The following is a 22,841-nucleotide window of genomic DNA, read 5'->3' on the forward strand; positions in this document are numbered from 1 at the left end:
GTGTGTGTATATATATATATATATACACTGTATAAATATCTCCCACACTCTCATTAAGGGGACGGAGGCTTTTAGTCCAGAAAGAAATGTAATATGTACAGTATGTATAAAAACACTCGTACACAAAAATAAATCCATGGAACAAATGTAGAAACACATTTCTGCTTGCTTGACCATGTTCTTGCACGTTCACACACACACACACACACACACACACACACACACACACACACAAAAACACTGTACAATGACAACTACTTTATTTTCAGCCCTAGGGGTGTGTATATATATGTACTGAATGTGGGTGTTTGGAGTAAAGGGGGTGTCATAAAGGAAGTAGGACGTGGGTGGGCGGGTCCCTTGCATTTACATACACACACACACACAAACACACACACACACACACACCTTGGTGACAGCTTAAAAATAGTTCAACATAACAAGGGTCAGTGACGCTAATGTCAGTGTCGTAGAGTTGAGAAAGGGAGGAGCAGAGCAGGTCAGAGAGAGGGGGACAGAATGTAGAGTTATGAAAAGAACAGGGATTGAGAGGGAGGGGGGAAACCAAAATACAGAGAAAAGAGTTGGGAGGAGCACAGGAGACTAACCAAAGGACAGTGACAAGAATGTCAAGAATGAGAGCGGGAAGGCTTAAGTGAAGAGTAAATGAGAGGACGGACAGAAAGACAGGGGGCGGGAAGGAGAGAAATATAGAGGGAGCAACCAGAAACATGATGCCAGTAGAGGACAAACGGAGAACAAAACAAACATGGTCATGGGCACAGATGGAAGGAGAGATGAAGGACAGACAGATACAAAACACTGTCGAGAAATGAGTAGATATATAGAGGTCAGATAGAATGACAGAGATGAGGTTGATGGAGGGATGGCTGAAAGAAAGACTGGGTGACTGGAGGAGGTCAGGCGGGTGGAGAGTTGGTATGCTTGGATGCAGAGAGTGATAGACGGGACGGAGGTCGACGAGGGACAAAGTCTTGCTGGTGTTGACAGTCCACAGTAATTCTGTATAGTACACAAACAATGCAAGTACAAGACTAAGGTCACTTTCACACCTGTACGTAGTTCATTGAGTCTGGACCAAAGACTTGCCATAGTTCTGGTCTAGTTCATGTCCACACTAGCTAAGTTTCCATCCACTTGTCAATCGAATTATCTGAAGTTTGGTGAAAAAAAACAAAACAACAACATGCGAATAAAGCTCGGGAAAGTTTGTTTCCATCCAACTGCTTTAAAGCAAATAAAAACGTATGACGTATGCGTAATGACGTCACATGCTGTTTTGCAATCAAATTGGTATATTGAATTAATTTAAGACATTTTAAGGTGTTTCCATTCATTTTTGCACTGAATTGCACAACATTCAACAAACATTTGTGAACAAAGTTTTTCTAGACAACATGGATGGCGCCGTCTACCAACACATGATCAATATTGCACAAGTATTAATATTGTTTATGTGCCAGCTGATAGCAACATATAAAGTTGTAATAAAAAAATGACATTATCGACACCGGCTACAGAGCACCGTGAGCTGCTGATCGTTTCAGAGGCCGTTGCTAGTTGAGTTTAGCCGACAAGACTGTAAGTCGGGTACAGGGCACCACAAGGTGACGATCCTTTCAGGGGCCGTGGCAGTTGGCCGACAAAAAGTGAGCGTCATGCGGCAACGGCAGTTGAGTTTTGGAGTCAAGATTGGGAAAAAGAATGTGGTTTGGATCAAGGTTATAATCATTAATGAAAATTAGGTGGGAAAAACATTGTCATTAACTGAAATAAAAATAAAAATGTGGCATTAGGAAAAAAAAAAAAAACTAATTATACATAAAAGAAAGTGATCTTTCCAACCATGACATTTCCCGTCGACATGTATAGTTCCTGACATTCCATGTAAAATTGAACACAACAAACTACATAGTCTGTGCCCCTGGCACAATGGTGGGACCGAAAGTCTGAAGAAAGAGTCCTATTTGATTATGACTGTGTCAGATAAAAGCAAGTGCCTTGCAGTGATAGGTGGTAAAATATGGGGACAATATATTGAAAGGGAAAGATCCCACAAATTTGAAAGTAGCCTACATTTGAGAAGCGTGCACAAGGAGGCTAACCTAGCATAATTTAACAAGGTAAAGGAGAACGTCAAGTCCCTTTTCTCAAAACAGAAGCTAACCCCGGTTCAGGGCATGGATGTATGGGTACAAGGCGGGGCAGCGTGACGGAGACAACCGCAGGACAGAGAACACTACAGGAGGGCTTTTACCAGTGACCCGACAGCTGGTTAGTAAACACGCAGGAAAACCATAAGCAGGAGGAAGCGGGGGTTAATATGTGTATTGATACAGGGATGTCTACACAACTGTGTGAGTCGATTGACTTAAAAAAGTTTGCCACTTTACTCGAACCAAAGTTCAAAACCCCTGTCTGTCTTCTTCAGTCTGTTGGCTGTTAAGTTATTTCCTGGAACACGTCAAACACATTCTGCACTCACTGGGGCGTCTTCTGTAGACTGTTTACTAATTTGTTATATGTATATATGTACTGGTGTTATCGTTGAATACATTGTGAATACATATTTCTAAGATGATATGATGTTTTGTTATTAGTATAGCTGTTAATACTTTTCTGACATTTTCAAATCCCCTGACCAATAACCCATATTACAAGAAAAACTGAAACTTACACTAAAACTAATAAAAACTAAACTGAAACTAAGCATTTTCAAAAACTAAACTAGCAAACCCGCTTGAAAAACTAATTAAAACTAAACTGAATTTGAAAACAAAACAAAATAAAAGCAGCAGTCAGTGTGTTGTATTGCAATACAGACGCGAAATACATACAAATACAAATTGGGGATGGCAAAGTCTGTGGTCGGTTCTCCACTTTGAAATATTTCAACAACTTTATGATGGATTGCCATGTAATACAGATATTCATAGTAACTAGAGGAGGAATCCTGCTGAGAGTGGCGATCCTCTGACTTTAAATCTAGCGGCACCGTGAGGATGACAATTGTGGTTCAGAGTGAAATATCTCAACAGCTAATGAATTGATTGCCATTCAATTTGCTTCAGATATTCAAGGCCCATGGGCCTAGGGAATGAATCCTACTGACTTTGGTGATCCTCTGACACGAACATCCTTTTGCACGGACATTCTTGGTAACCAGATGATGAATCGTACTTGTAATCGACGTTGGTGATCCCCTGACCTTTCATCGGGTCAATTTTTTATGTTGTCCAGTACTGTGGTTTATGACCACAGTACTTAACCAGTGAGGTTCCTATCAAGGAAAGCTGGGAAGGAGAGGGAGAGCTAGAAAAGGATTAAGGAAAACGAGAAAATCAGTCCATAATGTGGAATACGAGACAGAAAGAAAGAAATTGAAGGAGATGCCTTGCCCGTTCTTTAATGGGTATATCAAAGCCTGCATCTGTTAAATTTGGATGAATAAATTAAGACTTTTTTAAGTTTTGAGGTAATATGTTGTATCATCCTGTAAAAAAGAACACTTTATCAGTAAGCATCATTGTCAGGAGAAGTCTATGTTGACATTATTGGCCTTTTAAGCTTTTAAGTTTCTCACCTCGGCGAAATCTCTCAGTGAATGAAATGTATCACATTACAATGGCTCCACTGGTATCACCAGGCCACTCCCAGGTGTGAGTGTGTCAGACTGGGTGAGTTTTAATTATGTTGCTGCTGGAGGAGCATAATGCATACTGTCAAATCTCTGACCCCACGCAATCTGTTATTATCTCCTCCTGATTGCTTGGTAAGCTGTGATTTGTAAAGGTATGTGGAAACTCAAACCAATCATGCCCTCGGTTATTTTAATTTCACCCTGAGTGCCGTGCAATCTAATTATAATGCCTGGATAAAGTTACGGTAAGGGAACAACACTCATCCTGCTACGATACTGTTTCATTGGTAAGAGTTTTTCAATCTTTAAGACATAAGAACTGATGATATATTGTTCCAGTGATGGAGTCATCCAGGTATTGCGTTGCTTAGTTTATTTAGATATTTGAACTGTGTTCACGCTGTTTTATACTTCCTTTTTGCTGACTCAAACATATCTGAGGTCACAGTAATAGAAATATCACATTTATAGAAGTACTTGTAGGTTGAAACGTTATACACTAGTAGGCTTAGGTTCGTTATTCTTATATTTCAGGCTTTCTGACTAAGAGGTATGGAAGTAACAAACCAAATGTTAAGAGAACAAAGGGCAGGGCCCTTAACCCGGCAATATTCTTTTGATCAAAAAAGGTCATATAGAAGGTAAGTGCTAGCAAAAGAAAGAAATAACATCAGATTGCAAAGGAGAGATCTTGATATGACAGTGGAATTTAAGGGGGATCTATGCAGCTGGTTTCCATGTCATTTAGCTGACCCTTTTATCCAAAGCGACTTCTAATTAAGTGCTTTCAACCCTGAAGGTGCAAACTCCAGACAACAAGTAATAAGTGCAAGGACATTAGCTTTAAATGAGCAACACTACAAAGAGACAAGAAAGTGCAGTTTTTTAGTTTTTATTTCTCTCTTCATGTTTATCTGAAGTGTAGTCGGAAGAGATGTGTTTTTAGCCTTCGGCAGAAGATGCCTAGGCTTTCCGCCATCCAGATGTCGATAGGGAGCTCATTGCACCTTTTGGGAGGCAGGACCGTACACAGTTGGGATTTCGTTGAGTGATTAGTTCACCCTCGCTGTGAGGGGGCAGGTTCACACATAGCTATGTAGCTAACTAGATTTCCCATAAACACAGCATGACATTTAATATAAATTAAGTTAAACACATATAATGTTTTCAAAATAATCCAGGCAATTTCCAGGCAAAGGCACACTATTGAATTCCAGTAATAGCATCCCTGTCTAGAACAATTACAGGGGACCTATAATGCTTTGCTGTATTTTCTCTCATATTGAAAGGTTTAGAAGTGGAGTTAATTTTATATTTGGAAAGTTGTAAGTCTCAGACATGAGATCAGATTTAATGTAATTTATATTTGAGTTTTAAGTGTAATGTATTTACAATGTTTAGTCAGTTAATCATTTACATATTTATGTTACACACAATTATTAGTTACATATTTACATGTTTCTATATTTAACAGTCAGAATATTCTGTTGAATCTGCCTCTCTGATTTCCTCACGTTTACCTCGGTTTAAGTTCTCGCTTCTGATTGGTTAGTGCTGTCACGTGGAAGAGGAGGAACGAGGAAGTGCGGTTGTTATGATGCATGTTCAGTAAAAGTACGGTACTATCTTCATCCCGCTGTTTACTGCCATAAAGAGTGATCCACCACCACATATGGAACCCTCACGTTGTTCATGTTCAACGTGGCCAAAGCTTTAAATAATGAGTTCAGCATATTAAAAAGTAATCCCTGTGAGCCAAAACCTCAGTTGTCCAACTGTTACGGATGCTCGGGTTTCAACAATTAGTTTTACACTCGACTCTGTATGATGTCATCCCGAGGCAAATTTTTTTTTCTTCATATATGGTCATCTGCTCCAGGCACTACTGCAGTGTTTACCTTAACGGTACACACACTTCCACATGTAGCTACATGCTAACGTCAGACAAAGCTGTAACCTTGGCGGCCTATCTTTTCACAACGTCCTGCTATATGCTTCGTTGCACAGATGCAGCAACAGCAGAGCCATAGACTGTTAACAGTTTATAAGCAGAGCACAGAAGAAGAGACTCTGACTGGCCAATCATAGCATACTGGGCGTTTTTGGGAGTGGGCTTTAAAGAGACAGGCGCTCGAACAGGGAACCTCATGCAGAGGGTGAATACAGGAGAAGCAGCTACAGGCAGTATAGGAAAGATAAAGGGATTTTGATGAAATCAAGTTCATGGGGTTTTAAGACAGTTACTTATTTTTATCTACCAGGATTGAAGCTTTTTAACTTTTTTATCGACAATATAAAACATATATACATGTTTTTGCCTTACCACGAGTGTCTTAAAACCCAAGTGCTTATTTTTCATTGTGGTCCTTTGGAGGAGCTGATTTATCTGCATCTTTGTCTGGAAAGAGCAGAGTCTCTGCCCCTGAAGGGACCAGATCCAGATCACTGCTGCATGGCAAAAGTCTCCTCTGTGTCCCTCTGTAGCTATGAAAGAAAAAGACCCCAAAGAAAACCTTAACATTTAGTCAAAGTCCACCTGGCTGATGCTTTTTAGAGAATCTTTTTAAAGGTTTGCCCACATTGCAGTTAGATGACATTAAAATGGTATTTGGAACTCAGGCCTCCCGATCAACTGTTGTAGCTCTCTGGTGTGTTTCCACCTCTGTACTGACTCAGGGTTTGTAATGACACATCAATTTTAAATGACGCTTTTGTGAAGGCTTTTCACCGGGAGAATAAATGGACCAGTGGGAACTGAAAAAATGCCCTCATTCTTTTCTCTCTCCCCCCTAATCTTGTTCTCTTCTGTCATCTCCTGTAATCGCCTTCTCTAATTGTTGTTACTCTTAAACCTCCTCTTCTTCTTCTTCTTCTTCTCTCATTTTCGTCTTCCATCTATGTTAATCCTCCCCCCTCCAGGGCATTGTTCTCTCTCTTCTGCTACATGTAATAGCTCTATATTTTCTTTTTTTATATTGCACTTACATTGTCAACTGACAAACAGTATTCATCATGCTGTAGGGTGTCTGTTATCCAGTGGTGCAATGTACTGTACAGACTTACAGTCTCTGTGGTGCTTGTGCTTGTTTACAATAATTATGCTAATGTGCTTTTGAGATGTGATGTGAAGATTACAGATTTTTGGGAGTTTAGAGAACACTCTGCTCTTTTAAGATTACCAACCTCCTGCTTCTCTCCATTGTGTCTCCACTAGGCGGATGCTAAGATGGTGTGTGATGTGGTCAGTCGCATGGAGGACACAGAGCCTTACTCCGCCGAGCTGCTCTCCGCCATGATGCGTTTGTGGTCCGACTCAGGGATCCAGGAGTGTTTCAGCCGCGCCCGCGAGTACCAGCTCAACGATTCAGCGCAGTAGTAAGTACACATGGTCACTTCCTATTACTGTATGTTGTGGCCTGCGGAGCAGAACACCCCAAACAGCCAAAACCTGATAGGACAGATATCACATGATTAGACCACACTCAGTTTGACTGTGTGTGTGTGTGTGTGTGTGTGTGTGTGTGCGTGTGTGTGTGTGTCTGTGTGCGTGTGTGTGTGTGTGTGTGTGTGTGTGTGTATTTTTGCAGGAAGGGCTGGGCCAAAATCTTTTCATCATTTTATATCTTAATACCAATTTATATGTTTTATAATTGCATGTTCTTTGGTGATTCGATAAAAATAGTAAAGCATATGAAATAACCACATGGTGCAGCTTATTTCTGTACACTCTTGTATAATTTACCTACTTGACAAATGAAAAGTACTGAGTATTTTCTCAGTTTTTTAAGACTTTAAGCACTGCAAAATTAATGTGTCAGGATCCAAAACTAAAACAACGTGTAAATTACGTAAATATTGCCGTATTGCAGTTTGCTGCTGTTTGTTTTGACATCTTAATAGAAATGATAGGCATATGCATGCGTTACGCACAAAATGTAACGTTACTTCTCTTTGGCCAGGTTGCAAGCCCTAACAAGTGTATGCGTGCCTGTTGATTTGTTTCTGGTCTAGCTAGATCCGGTGTGGTGTTGTGTTGTAGTTTTTCTAATGGTCCTAGTTGTTGCAACAGCATGTGAAAAAACTACAAAGTTTGCTAGACCAAAACGAACGTTCATTTTGCGATAAGAATTTACTCCGTTAAAACGGGTTAATATAACGCAGTTAACTCCGTTAATAATTTTGACGATATATATTGTCATATTGCACAGCCCTAGTTGCAGGACATGTGAAATGAATCCTACTCTAGTTTGATTTACCTGGTTTTACAAGCACAAACCCAAAAGTGTTCCTAATCAGCGGGCATGTCAAACATGAATCGCACAGAATGAATAGGAGTACCGCTGCACGGGCAGAGAGTCTCATTCACAGTGTCTGCAGTAAGATATTGTTTCATTTATTGTACAGAGGTAAATGTGACAAATAATTGTGATATTAATCTCAGGTGATATCCCCCAGCTCTAGTGTGAGTGAGTATGAAGGGACATTGTCTACGGTGACAGTGGCAAATGAAAGGATATAGGATGTTGTTTTGTTACAACCACCATATCAGACAATAATATGCACATTTGCAATCCTTGTGTGAAGTAACATGTCACTGACTCAGCACAGTAGCGTCTGTGTGTGTGTGTGTGTGTGTGTGTGTGTGTGTTTCACCTGCCCGGCTAAGTCCTAACTTCTTAAGTCTTGATCAATAGATAAGTCATTAACACCCCAGTGTCATTAAAAAATATCCACCCACCAACCATAACAAACAAAAACAAGCTTTCATTTATAATCTTCTAAATGTGAACATACCCTAGCTCTTACGCCACACAGTCAATCACTATTACAAGTACAGGGCCTGATTTATGCAGAGTGCCTGTGCGTGGGTAGAGAGAGAGAGAGAGAGCAAGCGAAGGAGACATCGAGAGAGAGAGCAAGGTGGGGGAGTTATTTCCCTCAAGTGACATATTTGTGCGTATAGCCCTTGTTTAATTGTGCACCGTACATCCAGTGAAATTACACAGTGACATAGGATGAAATTAGAATGGAGTGACAGATGGAGTCATATATCTTAGTTGCTGTTAGCAGCACATACTGTACGCTGCAGTATACCCCTTGTAGAGGCTCCAACCACGGATGCAGTGAAGGAAGCCAGTGTATTTCTTTAGTTACTACACTGCCCATTTAATAACACAAATTTATATGAAACGGCATTCTGCTCCAAACCAATATACTTTACAGACCCTCTCCAATAAAAGTCATGTTTATAACCTTGTTAACATTTCCATGTGGTGTTTTTTTATATAATACAAGATATATTGTGAGCGAATTAAGCAGTCAATGCCATGCCTGAGCATTTCCACCTTGGAACTGCTGTGTACCAATGACTCAAAAACACTGATTCAGGCAGTATGGTCTCATATGTTACATACAGCAGTGTTACTTGCTAAATGCTTCATGCATGCTTTACATATTTTGAAATTTTCTAAAATAACAGCAAACCACATCTAGAGATGAGATCAAATGAACCATTTGGATGGTAATATACCAGTTAATATAAGTGTCCTAAGCTAATGCAGACACACAGGTAACATCAAACTGAAAAACTAGCAAAAGAATGAACAAAGCAGAGAATTAAGGGAGGGGGAAATACCAATAAAGCATAGTATTGCGATATTTTCCGTAACAATACTGTATCTATACACAGACGCCAAGTAACGATCTTTTACTATATATGTGTTGGTCCGTTTGCCTGCTTGACAATCCCATTATGCAGCAATAACATTAAAGTGCAATGAACAAACAGAGAAATGTATTTTTTTTTAGATGAAACAGATGTTGACAAAGTTTCCTTTTGGGGTCATCATTTGTTCGAAAAAAGGTAATAAATTGCATATATTGCTGAATATTGCAATCGTATCAGGAGGTGTCTGGTGATTCCCACCCCTACAGAGATTATGACAAAAGGCAGATTGAGAAAAGGGCAGGAAAGATATAGACAGATAAGAAAATGTAGGTTTCAAGAGGGGGGAATTCAAACAGAGGCTAGGACAAAGAAATCATTTAAAGAGGTATTGGATGATAGAGACCGAAAGACAAATGAGACAAAAAAGCCAAGGAAAAGAGTGAGTTGGTAAGTTAAAAATGAATAGAAAAGGAGGAGAGAAAGAAAGAGAGAGAGTTGCAGCATTCAAAGTGGAAGCATTCCTGTCAACATTTACATGTGGTCAGTTACAACATCCGCTGTGTGTGTGTGTGTGTGTGTGTGTGTGTGTGTGTGTGTGTGTGTGTGTGTGTGTGTACATGTGCACATGGAGCGTGCGTGTCATGTGCGTGGTGCGTGTGTGCCTGTGTTAAATGTCACATTAAGGATTGAGGCACACTTCCTATTATGTTGTGGCCTGTGGAGCCGAACACAACAAACAGCCAATAACCTGGTAGGACAGATATCACATGATTACACAGACTCAGTTTCTGTGTGTATGTGTGTGTGCGCGTGTGTGCCTTTTTCTTGAAAATCCCTAAAACCGGAAAAAAGTCAATACTGTTTTTCTTAAGTTAAAATATTTTGTCACTTTTTGCTGTGAAAAGGATTTTTAGTTGTTGTGTATTTAGTGAACAAGGTTATAGTACCATGAGGGTGTGTGTGTGTGTGTGTGTGTGTGTGTGTGTGTGTGTGTGTGTGTGTGTGTGTAACCACACATGCGTGTAATGTGTTTGCATTACATAGAAAGCAGAAAGCTCTATTCTGAAGAGCAAGTACTGCCTAAAGCAACCCAGCTCCCCCCCCCCTCTCTCTCTCTCTTTCTCTCTCTCTCTCTCTCTCTCTCTCTCTATCTATGTGCAAATGTCCTGCATGTTCTGACCTATTTACCACAATACACATACTTTCTGTTTATGATTTATGATTTACATCCCCTGCCTTTGTGACACAGTAGTATGCGCGAGCCCACTTAGTCACAGCCTCTATATAATCACACACGCAATGACAATAAGATGTCCGTTGAAGTAGTTAAGTGAACAGTGGTCCAGCATGTGGCTTTGGTACTTTGGTTTATTCCACTTGAAGACTGCAGTATTCAAAGATCAGAGTGCATCATGCCCACTAATAGCAAGAAGTCTGAGTATACTTGTTTAGAAATAATTGAAGTTAAATGTCAGACAAAATGGCCTCATTCTCCATTCTTTACTACCGATATTGATTCTGTGTCTTGTCCATTTCTGGCTTTAGAAAGTTAATTTGTTGACAACACAAGTAACCTAATGTTTAAAGGCCTACATAAAATTAGTGGACATAGCATCTGTCACGTCACCCATTGGTTTCTGAACTGCCGTTTTGAAGCCTTGATTTTGACAATACGGTCAATGCAACTTGATATGACGATTTTCGACAAGAGGGTGGAGCTGGGAAAGATGACGTGGCCAAGCCATTGTTGTTTATGGTGGCAATGGTGCTGCGCTAAGCTAAACACAGCAGGGAAAGTTGCAGATTTCAAACCCATCATACCCGTCATCCATTGAAGATTTACCGGCGGCTAAACGCAGACCTGCCGGGTTCTGGCGCCATTCATCTGCATAGTCGGCAGAACATGAAATCGGCAGAAATTCCCATAAACTAGTGATTGAGGCCATAAACCCGTTATGAAAATGTTTATTGAGGTAATTAATCAAGTGAGAAGTAGGGTCATTTTCCTATAGGTTTTCTGTACAAACAGAATGTGGGTTTAAGGCACTTCTGCATTGGGTTCACTTTTGTCATCCCCCCCTTTTCCTGTCTATCCACTGTCATATCTAAGAAAGGGAAAAGCCATATAAATAATCTTCAAAAAAATAAACCTATTTGGACTACATTTAAAGTCCATGTTTAAAGGTCAGCATGCTTGTGTTCATGAAAGGCTTGAATACAAAATCGATGTGGTGATCTGGACAGTATGCCTTGAAGCATGTGTGCATCATAAGTATAATATGTCCTGGCTTTTCTTCTTCTCAGGGCTAAATAATGACAGGGCTTTTTTCCTTTATCGATTCAGAGCCCTTTTATGTTGTGGCCAAGTTGTATCATGTTGCATCATGTCACTGCGGCGTGTGCAGAAGTGACAAGCGCTGGTTGTAAATATGTGTCAGAATATCACAGTAGGGGAGAGACGTCTAACCTTTTAAAAATCGGTAACTTAGCAACAGCTATGAAGAAGGACAGTGAACACGACCTGCCTTGGGCTGATACTGTAAAAACACATACAACCACAGAGTGTTTTTTAGGTATATATCAAAGTATACATATTCTGCCTTAAAGTGCATTTGTATGTAATTTAACTGTGTATGTTTACAGTTAAAATATTTTTTGGTATACCCTGGTGGATATAGTATGTTGTCAGCCCTTTATATTTTGAAATGTCACCTACATGTAATTAATAATTCAGCTTGGATAGCAACCGCATTGTAATATGTGGCGCCTGTTTGATGGGTTGATTTCTATAGTGAACCACATGCCAATGTAAAAGGATAGTGTTGGGTCATTAGAGTTAATGCACTAAGTGATCAATTTGACTGTGTGCTATAACATAGCAACCGCTTGCCTGCATACTTAAATACTCATCTGCATCTTTCTCACATTGTGTTGGCCGTTTCCTCTCAAAACAAAGAAAAAGGCTACCAGCCCTTTTGGAATTAAGTCCCTTTTTTGTTACCACTAGTGCCTTAGTTGATGTTAATTACGGTCATCCAGTGATTCTTTTTACACATACATGTAACAATGCTGTAGACTACTGAAAGTAAAAGCGTCTGTTAAAGATAGAGGGGTAGAGTGTGAGTGTGTGTATGTTGTGAGAGTGATGCTGAAGTATTGCGTATGTGGTGAGAAAACATAGATTTCTATGCCAGAAACACACACACAAATGTGCTCATCGTTGCCATTATAACCTCACAGACAAGATTCTCTCCCATTGTCTCTCTTTTGTGCTGAACACTCTTTCTGTGATCGTCTGTAATACTGTAAATCACCAGGGAAATGAGAGGAGCATACGCTGGAGTCTGGTGTTAATCGACTGAGTGCACCATAAAGACCATTGTCAAATGCAGTGGTGGGCTGCATACTGTATGCCATCTAAAAATCCATACAGCAGCATACAAAAGTCATGCCCAAGCATGATGTAATGTAATTTGCATTGCTGTGCATGTAGTGTAGGACCTTCAGGGCACATCAAATGTATGAGTGAAATTATGTTACCATTCTGTGTTTATTTAAGTTCATGTAAAATACAGTGGCCTGAAAGTTGCCTGCAGGGTGGAAATAGGAGCAGCTGATGGCTTTTGTTCTTAGAGGGTTCAACCTACTATGTAGGTAAACCTTATAAAAGTCACATCTAGTGCTCAAATAATACTGGCATATCTAACGGACCTTTCTTACTTAGTAGTCAAATATCTATTTTTGAATGTGTTGAGATAAAGAGATACTTCAAATCATCAAACATAGGGACACGATTCAGTGACTTCTAGCATCCAGCTTGAGAGGTTGCTGAACATGCGTTTTATAATGCTTCGTAGTGCTGCAACCAGCGATTGTTATCATTATCAATTAGTCTGCTGATTACTGATATGCCAGTTAGGCCTAATCACTTTGTCTCTGACACATGAAATAGTGAAAAATGTCAGTTATAATTTCCCAGAGCCTCACACAACGTAATGAAAGGTCTTTGTTTTTTTTCTGCCATAATAATCCATCATCCCTCAAAAAAAGAGAAATCAATCTGTAAACTGTGTTGTATGTTGTCAGTTTTTTTTCCATTTTGCTCTTCCTTTCCAGCCTGGGTCATCACTGTCTCTCTTTTTGAAGGCGCTGTACTCAATGTTCAGAACTTTAACCCTCGTATTGTCTTCCTGTCGACCATGCACTTGTTCTCCGGTTTGGTTTACCTCTTTAAAGGCAACTTTGTGTTACATCTTTTTGGCCAACTTCATGACTTATTACCACTAGTTTAAACTTCTTTATGAAATTGATGGTGAATAATGCTTATTTACATGAAATTACACCTTAATATTGAGTAAAATATGCAGCAAATAAAAAATAATCTTGACTAATAGTTAAGGTCAGAGAAACATATGTTTATGGAGGACCACAGATTTTCTCCCAGGCAGACCATAAAAGTAGTAATCATCAATTGGCCTTGATGGAAATTTGGTTGAATAGAAAGTCATGTTTCTGACATAGAACACCGGTAAAATTTGCCCCGAGGTCAACAGGAGGGTTAATACAGCAGCAAACAAATATTTGCCATACATAAAGATATAGTGGAGTAATGAAGTTTCAGTCCCTCTGTGCGTGGTGTGGAATCTGAACTCCTCTGTTCTTTTTTTTGATAGCCAATCCAGTTGTGCATGTATGTATGTGAGAGCCCCGTCGAGACAATCCCAGTGCACTTGTTTTTCAGTATTTCTACTACAGCTCTTCCGATTGTGTTGCATACGAACCAATACCATTGCCATCTTAAGATCTTGGAATATGTCCCTACTAAGGCAGAAAGGTCTGAAAATGCTGTGTTTGAAAATGATTTGCATCCACACTACAGTTTTCAAGTAGTGTCTGAAGAGTTTTCTAACCACACTTTGTTCAGTAGGAAGGCAACACAAATACAGCCACGATCTGGTAAAGAGCAGTTGTTATGTTCCTCTTTCTAGAAATTCTACACCATGAAATCAGCTATTTTTTAAGTGCATCTTATTTTTGTGATAAGATGCACTTTTCTTTATTTTATTTATATATATATATAGTTTTGATTAGCATATCAGATCCATTTTAGTTTTCAAAATGAACTCACGCAGTCACAATTGTTTTCTATTAATACCGTTTTAACATTATTTTACTAAATGTTTCCCATTTAAATCAAGATCCAGCAGATCACTTTGCCTCATTATAGCCCTGTAAAAAAACTGTTTTCTTCCTCTTACATTCTCTTTGTCTCCCCTTTCTGCACTCTACTTTCTCTCCACACCCCAAGCTCTTACGCATGTTCCTTACTATTTGATCACTAGTTCTAATCACTGATGCTGCGTGTACTGACTGTGTACTGACTGTATACTGTGTGTGTGTGTGTGTGTGTGTGTGTGCGCGGTGTGAGTGTGTGTGTGTCTTTGTGTGCCAACCCCTTATCTCCTCCCCTCTCTAGCCTTTTTCTTTTTTTTTCTCATTCTCTTCAAAGTAACTCAACATCCATTTAAAAGCTCTGAAACCACATTCTCACCGATCTATAAATAAAGCCTTTACAAGCATAACACTAATGGATGCATTGATACATGATGTGGTATAGTTTCTGCTCTCTCTCCCGCTCTTCTGTCTTTTTGTGTGACTTTCGGCCTGCCCATCTCTGTTGGAATACCAATAATGTCTGAGTGGTTGGTTTGTGGTAAATTATTTCTCACCCGCACTTGGTTTTAGAAGTGAAGGTTTTTTTTTAGAAGAAAATATGTAAGAACCAATACCCTCCATGGTGGGCATTACATCACGGGGAGAGAAAACGGCATTAAAAGAGCATAACAGACACCTCTTAGCCAATCAAAATAAAAGATTATAAGTGTATGCTGAAAAAAAGTGAATAAGTAAGTAACAGCTCCCTTCACTCTCTAGCCTATTCCCGCTTAAGGGTAGGGTGGGTTTATACAGTATCCCTCAGCCAGGGAGCTGCCCTCCCAGGGCTGTGAGGATTATTCAATTTATACTTCTACATTAAAAAATAAAGGTCCACTTACAGGGATATTGTATTACATAACTGAACCGAGTCATCTAGCCCACCCACTTCCCTTTCTCACTTGTTAAATAGTGGCAAGTGAACATGGTTGCTGTTACACCTGAGCAATTACAGTAAGTCCGATTTAACCGAACCCTGGAGCATGTAATGGGATATTCCGGTTGGTTTGGGGTGGTGTAAAACAGTGGTTCTCAACTTTTTTTAATAATCAACCCCCTTTGAAAGATTTATTTCAGTTTATTTTAAGTAATCCCTGACCAATACAAAAGCTTTTTGGGTGAAAAGAAATGCCTAGCTGCAGTATATAAAGAGGCACAATGCAGAGCTCTGCCATCTGAGTCAGGTTTACTGAATAATATTATTACAGAAAAACACTTAAATGCTAGATAAATGTTTAGAATCACTAAATGCATCCATTTAGGAAATATGTGTGACTGAAATTATTTAAATTAACATTTAAAAAGAAATTATGTACCCCCTGCAGTACTCCAAAGTACCCCTAGAGGTAGGCGTACCCCTGTTTGAGAACAATGGTGTAAAAAATAATTCAAACTCTGGTGGGGACAAAAAGCGGGGGTCTCGGTTGGTTTCCAAGTGCACTAGAGTTCTGTTCACTAGGAGGGAAGTGAACCAAAAAAACATGCATTTTTCTAGCCTTCAATTTCAAATTACAGACTTATACATGATTTAAAGGGATGATAATTTTTAAATCCATAAACTGTTAAAGTGCAGTCTGAACGCAAACTGAACCAAATGAATGAAGCAACTTTTATTGAATAATTATACACCTGTTGTGACAGTATCGATCTGTCCACTGACCTCCCACAGAGTGAGCGTGAAATTGATAGAGAAAACCCCCACCGCAGTCAGTAGAGTAGCACATTTACTCTCATTATTGATGACAGTAATGCAGTGGGTGGCTGTCACATACTGCATGTTATGTAATGCTTACTGTACTGTTTCACCCACCTGAGCCATAACATACATCATTACACTGCAACACAAAGTGGATTACAGCAAAACAAAATGCATCCATTTAAAGTAATGTCACTCTGTGGGATCAGCAAACTACGCCTACCACTTTAAACCACCATGTAAATGATGAAACTAGTGTCAGAACTGACTGTTTGCTAAACCCTGACATTTAAGTTCTAACATAACACTATTAAACTTTTTTTCTAAAAGTATGTTTTCGTTATTGTTGTTACAAGAAAAATAGGATGAGGACCGACCATTGAATTTGTCAAACGCAGCGCTATCTTAGGTAACAATGGCTGGGGTTTTTGGAGTGTAAACTTTACCAAATCCAATTAGGTGCTAGACGCTAACATTAGCCTTTGTTAGACATTAGCTAACATACCGTAGTAGCATCCAGAACCAGCGACCACACAGTCAGTGTGATAACCTGTAAACCGGAACACTAGTTAATAATGTGCTCCTCTGCCTCATAACACTCCGTCCACTGTAGGTAATAAACTATTGTAGTTAGTCTAACATGCGAACGTTAATAAATTATGTAAGCAGATAATCCCTTTTATTCAATTCCTTATACTTTTGCTCATGTGTTTTTAGTGTAGGAAAGGCTAAAAAATACACAATTTCCCCTACTCTGAAAATGAAGAATATCTCTCTCACAACAGCCTCATCTACACCACTTCAGCATGCAGAGAACTCCAAAGCTTGACAGGTTTACCGTGTCTTACGCTAGCTAAACTGAAAGTAGTAAATATACCGCTGCTGATTTTCAATCTGTGTGTTGTTGTGTGTGCGCAGCTACCTAGACAGCCTAGATCGGATTGGTGCGGCCGACTATCAGCCCACAGAGCAAGACATCCTGAGGACTCGAGTGAAGACCACGGGCATCGTCGAGACACACTTTACCTTCAAAAACCTCCACTTCAGGTCAGTATTAACTAATGACATGGATATTTCTTTTACCGTCACCAGTACTTTCTGGCTGCTCCTCTTATCCACCCAGGAACTCCAGTCTGTAATTAATAAGAGGAAATGCTTTAAACAAGTGCCTATATTTATGATAGTCTGCCATTTTAATGAGATCTGATTCAATTAGAGCAATACCGGAGCTGTGGGAATGATGACAGAGAGGAGGAATGGTAGCAGGAGAGGGAAGAGAAAAGAGTGGTGGTGGCTTTTTCTGACCTCTTATTTAATTACGATATTTCTGCCCCTCTTTACGCTTGTACACACACACACACACACACACACACACACACACACACACACACACATAAACGTTTGGATAGGCACACAGAGGACAGAGGTCAATAAACTGTAGACACCAATTATTTTTCTGGATGGATGCAATATCCCACTTCAGCTGATGTTTGTTTCACTTCCTGTCCCAATCTCTCTCAAATGCACAAACTGTTTTTTTATTGTGTGTTCAGATACAAAGGCACACACTCCATTTAAACACGCAGAGAAATGTTAGTTCTGCTGAATGATGCTCTCTGCAGTCACTCTTGCAGTTGAGTAGGCGGCATGCCGGGTGTGTTTTGTTGAGAAGCCTAAATATTGTCAGCTCAATTGCTATTACTGGCAGTCAGGCAGTGTGTGGGAGACTGCAGTGTTCTTATACTGGGTGTAACCCATCAACCTACCTACCATTATACCCGTCTCATGTGGAACTGTTTCTTGGTTCCCTTCACTTTAGATTCACTCCTCTCTGCTAGGTTTGTAACCAAAAAACAACTTATACATGAGAGTTGTCTTTCCAAGCTTATGAAGAAATGGCTTACTTAGATTGAAAAGGTTCATCTGGTCTCAGATATACAGTTTATAGTCTAGTGTCTTGTTTTGTTGTTTGATAGTTTTAGCTTCACTTGTTTTCCTCTAAAGGTTACGGGTTGTAGTTTGACGTGGCAAGACACTGACTTGGTGTTTCCACTGTTCCCTGTCTAAGCCAGCCCCTCCTATCTAAACATCTCCATACAATAAAAACTGCCACTTTTTCTGATCAAGCATAATCACAGATGTAGAGAAAAGACCAGAGAATCATTGTCAATGTTTGAAATGGGCCCAAAAAACCTTTGACCAGGAGTCAGCAACCTAAGGCACGTGTGCCGTGCTTGGCACCTCTTGCACAGCCATTGGCAGGAGCATAGCTTGTTATTTACGGAAGTTGATTGACTTTTCTGCCAAGACCTGCCCTACTCTGCTTGGCTGGTACGTTTTGCCTAATTTACAGAATGCAGCACAAAAAGAAGAAAAAAACCTCCAAATTGGCAATCAGTAGACGACCTAGGACCACTGTTTTGATTGATGACCAAAGATTTGATGTCAACATTTTTCTGACAATTGTCAACTTTCGTCTTATAAAGCCCAAAATTGAAGTTTAATGGCGCTTTTAGACAGCTAAAGCAAAAACCTCTCAAATGGCCAGTATCGTACATAAATAGCAATAGTCACACACGTATAGATTCAAGGAAATACTGAACAGTTCTTTTCCAAGAATAAAATGTATGAAGATAAGATGAAAGCTGCTAGAATTTGTGAAATCCCATCTCCCTAATGCCATAAGACTTTAAATTTGAGAGTTTTTCATGCACAGAAAAATAAAATGAATATCAAAATAGCTTCTGATACATATGGAGCATACACTTGGGTGAAATTGTCGGATCATTTTAAAAAATGATAGTATTTTAGGGATCGACCTACAGTACAAAGTCATCACAACTCATTCAGAAGACACACACAGTTCAGCATCCAAGGCTCTATGGTTGAATATGGTGGTATTATTTGGCACGGGCAGGTGAGGTGACATTTTAAGTCCCATGGGTGTGTTTGCATCTCTGTGTGTGTGCGTGCGTTCATGCGTGTGTCTTCATGGCTGTCTCTCTGTCTATCAGGCTGTTTGATGTAGGAGGTCAGAGGTCGGAGAGGAAGAAGTGGATCCACTGTTTTGAGGATGTCACAGCTATCATTTTCTGTGTGGCACTCAGCGGATACGACCAAGTGCTGCACGAGGACGAAACCACGGTAAGGACTGTCACTTTGTGGCCTTATTTTAATATTTATTATTCTAATATTTATAAATATTGTACGGAAACTATAGCAAATGGCATCGGTAATATCATTTTATACATTCAGGATGTGCAGAAGCATGGGTAATAGTCCACTAAAACATTCTAACACTATATAAAAGTAGGGGTGGAAATCTCCAGATGCAATATTATCCTGATACAGTATTGTCTCTTTGATGAGCTGCTGAAAAAATTATGGAAGGAAAGTTTTAAAATGTTTATATTTGCCTTTCATATATAAGTCTTTCACTTTGTTTCAGGAGTTACTGGTACAGACATACAGACAAACTTCCTTTATTGCTCTGATTTAGCATCCATCTAAATATCTGGTGTTATTTAATAACACAAAAGCATCAGCCGTCGTCTGCCTTTATACTTTCCGTACAACCAGAACACAATGTCAATTTCTAAGGGATTCCTTGGTGTTTCCTCTGGATCTCCGTTTGGTACACCATCCACAGATATCATCGTCATGTAAATATATCAACAGAACAACCCTGAAGGCTACATTCAAAGTACTTCTTGGACTTGTTTGTTTAACAAAACACTTAACTTAACTGTGCTGCTTTTCTGGTGAACACACTGTTGGATGGTTACAATGCAAAAATACAAGCGGAGACATAGAGGAGTTTATGTGAGTTATTTTTATCTATGCAAATCATTCTTCCCTGCATTGACACTAAAACCAAGTTGCATGCTGACTAAAGCAAATGACCTGTTTTAAATAATGGGAAGGACATTTACAGTAACATATATATTCAGTTTATGGTTGCTCTAAAAGCAAATAAGGCTGATGTTAGATTCTGAGATATACAGCAGGTGTATAAGATGCCTGTATTCACTTTACTCTTAATTACTTTACATAACTCTTTTGAAATTAGGAGTTAAATATGAAAAATGTAAAGAAAGTAAAATTGATAAGCAATTAAAAAAGAAAAACAAACTAGATAATGTGCAATAAATAAGCAACTCAAATAATATTGTTCATTTTCAAAAGGGGTAAGAAGAAGAAAAATGTAAAAAAGACACTGAATTACAATATGTTATTAGGTAAGCATAGAACATTATTGGTGTAGTTAGCAACAAAGGCTAACAATGGTTGGAATAAATCTTTTTAATTGAAAGATTGAAACACAAACTGACTATTTGACTCTATACAAAACTCACAATGACGACACTGGACTAAACAATAGTTAATAGAAACATTACTTCCTCAAGCAGATTGCTTTCACTTTGTTTGTTAGTGTTTGTTTGTTAAAAATAAGATATATTAGTGGTAAATAAAAACCTTTACAAGAGTACTTTTTACCATTTTTTCAAATTTGAAAAACTGTCAATGAGTGAGTATTTTAAACGGCTATGGGGTGGTAAAAAGACTTATCTGATATTTGGTTAAAACAAGGCTCTGGGAATGGTTAAACACAGTTACAATGGATCAGCTCAGTGTCTCCTCACACAAAGGACACACCTTGCCGTGTAAAGAGACAATATGTGCAACCTAAAAAACAAATTAGCTGATTTGAATGCACTGTGCTCACTGCTATTTACAAAGCCTGAAGTAGATCCTCTGAGAATTCCAGGCTGGGAAATTGGGCTCAGTAGCTGCTCTATCTATGCAGATGTCATCAAGCCACCCTCTGAGCTGGGAGCAGCAGAAGAACGTCAGATGCGGAGAGAAAATATCCTATAAATCATAAAACACGCACAAACAGTTTCTAGTATGTGTTGCATATCTGGGGCCATATAGTCGGTGTGCAGGGTTTTCTGTTCTTGCAGACATCTGTCCAAATGTAGGCGATATGAGTTCATGGTAGTATTTTGAGTACAGCTGCTATCGTATCTGACAGCTCAAAATGTCTCCGCTATATACAATATTAATAGGAAAACTTAATTTCCATCCCTAAGCTAAAAGTAACAATTTCAAAAGTCACTATTTCCAGGGAAAAACCTATTGTAAAGAGACAAATATAACACGTTTTTCGTTGACAATGCCTCAATTGATCATACTATAGAGCAGTAATTTGTAATTGTTTTAATTACGGCGGTGTTTTACTCTGTGAAATGTCCCCAGAGTCAATTTAATGTTTTACTATGAAATTGCGACCCCTATTATCTTCTCACCAACACAGTCCATAGCTGAAAAACAAGGAATACAAGGCAATCTGTGGCGAAATGGGTGAACCAAAAAAGAAAATTACCAATCAAACAAAAGTCAAAGGACTGCATTAAACATCTGTTCAACATGATGAATTATTATTGAAAGCATTAGTGTGGGAGTTATAATTACAAGGCAAATTACCAAACGTTTTTTTGGCTTGCGCCCACAGCCTCTTGTCAGCTCTGCTACCACATACATCTGAATCATGGTATTTGATTCAGAAAGTACAAGTATGCAATAAAGATATTCTACAATTGTACAGGAAAGATATTGTAACACCCCCTCCTCACTAATAAGGGAATGATAAAGAAATACATATATCCCTTTGGGCACGCTATTTAATTAGAAAGCCAGCCTTTTCCCATAATACTAATCCTATCTGGACAGGGGTTAAGAGTACCTTATAATGGATTTTTTAGCATCCACTAAACAAAGAAATTGTTTCCCTGAACCAAATGACCTGACGGTACTTTTCCACGGTGTTCACTCATTTCTGCCCAGGGGTTCACAAAGAAATATTTAATAACTTTTTGAATAACACTTTGAAATCATTATACTGGTTTCATGATCATGCTGTTCAAAGTATTAAAGTATAATGGAAAGACAGTATGGACAATAGCACATTTTTTACTACTTCCCAACAATAAATATTGGAAAACTGCGTTAATGTGACCTGGACCCGGACAGAGCATGGGAGCGAAGCGCGAGTGAGCGTAGAGTGCGAGCAACAGGATTTTGGATTTAGCACCAAGCGGATTTTTTAAATGTTGGAGTGTTGCCTTATCTTCTACTCATATCTCCCCCCGGGACCACTCACACCATGAGTCCATGTTACTGCAGCTGGAGCAGTGCATAAAGATGAACGCCCCCATACGAAGCCACCAGTGCCTGTTGTCAGGCGGACTTCTTTCTAGCGCCGTTCATCTGCTAAATGCAACGCCGCTTTTCTTCTTTTCCTTTTTTTTTTTGGCGAGTGATTTGAGTTGAGCGTGAAGCGAAATTGAACGAACATTTTCATGAACAAGGAGCGGAAATGTTCGCTCCCCAAATGCTCTTGACTAGCTGCATAAAATGAATGGTTGTACTAACCAATGACAAACTGATTAATATTATTTGTAGTCTTTGCTGAAATTAACATAAAAAGTCTTGATGAGTTTCCTAGCTAAAGTAGCTAACAGTAGCGACGCTGTGTTTGCTACATTTCTGATCGGGCTGACTGACTCCACAACAAAAGGAGCAACACCACCTCCTGCATG

The 22,841-nt window shown here is 39.3% G+C and overlaps 1 protein-coding gene and 1 long non-coding RNA gene across 4 annotated transcripts in view; one reads left to right on the plus strand and one right to left on the minus strand.

Moving 5' to 3' along the window:
* LOC117949807 (guanine nucleotide-binding protein G(o) subunit alpha) overlaps positions 1 to 22,841 on the plus strand; it is a 123,002-nt gene that overhangs the window by 85,059 nt on the left and 15,102 nt on the right. For all 3 annotated transcript variants that reach the window (XM_034880358.1, XM_034880357.1, XM_034880356.1), the window contains exons 4-6: positions 6,876 to 7,036; positions 17,158 to 17,286; positions 19,254 to 19,383. In XM_034880358.1, coding sequence (XP_034736249.1) covers positions 6,876 to 7,036; positions 17,158 to 17,286; positions 19,254 to 19,383 — 420 coding nt within the window. The remainder of the gene's footprint in view (positions 1 to 6,875; positions 7,037 to 17,157; positions 17,287 to 19,253; positions 19,384 to 22,841) is intronic.
* Positions 11,267 to 17,672, minus strand: LOC117949809. Its single transcript, XR_004657743.1, has 3 exons — positions 17,662 to 17,672; positions 12,236 to 12,239; positions 11,267 to 11,335 (listed from the first exon to the last, which is right to left on the minus strand). It is a non-coding gene; the product is annotated as an uncharacterized LOC117949809 (long non-coding RNA).

This window comes from Etheostoma cragini, chromosome 8, assembly GCF_013103735.1.
Source record: "Etheostoma cragini isolate CJK2018 chromosome 8, CSU_Ecrag_1.0, whole genome shotgun sequence".
NCBI classification, from domain to species: domain Eukaryota; kingdom Metazoa; phylum Chordata; class Actinopteri; order Perciformes; family Percidae; genus Etheostoma; species Etheostoma cragini.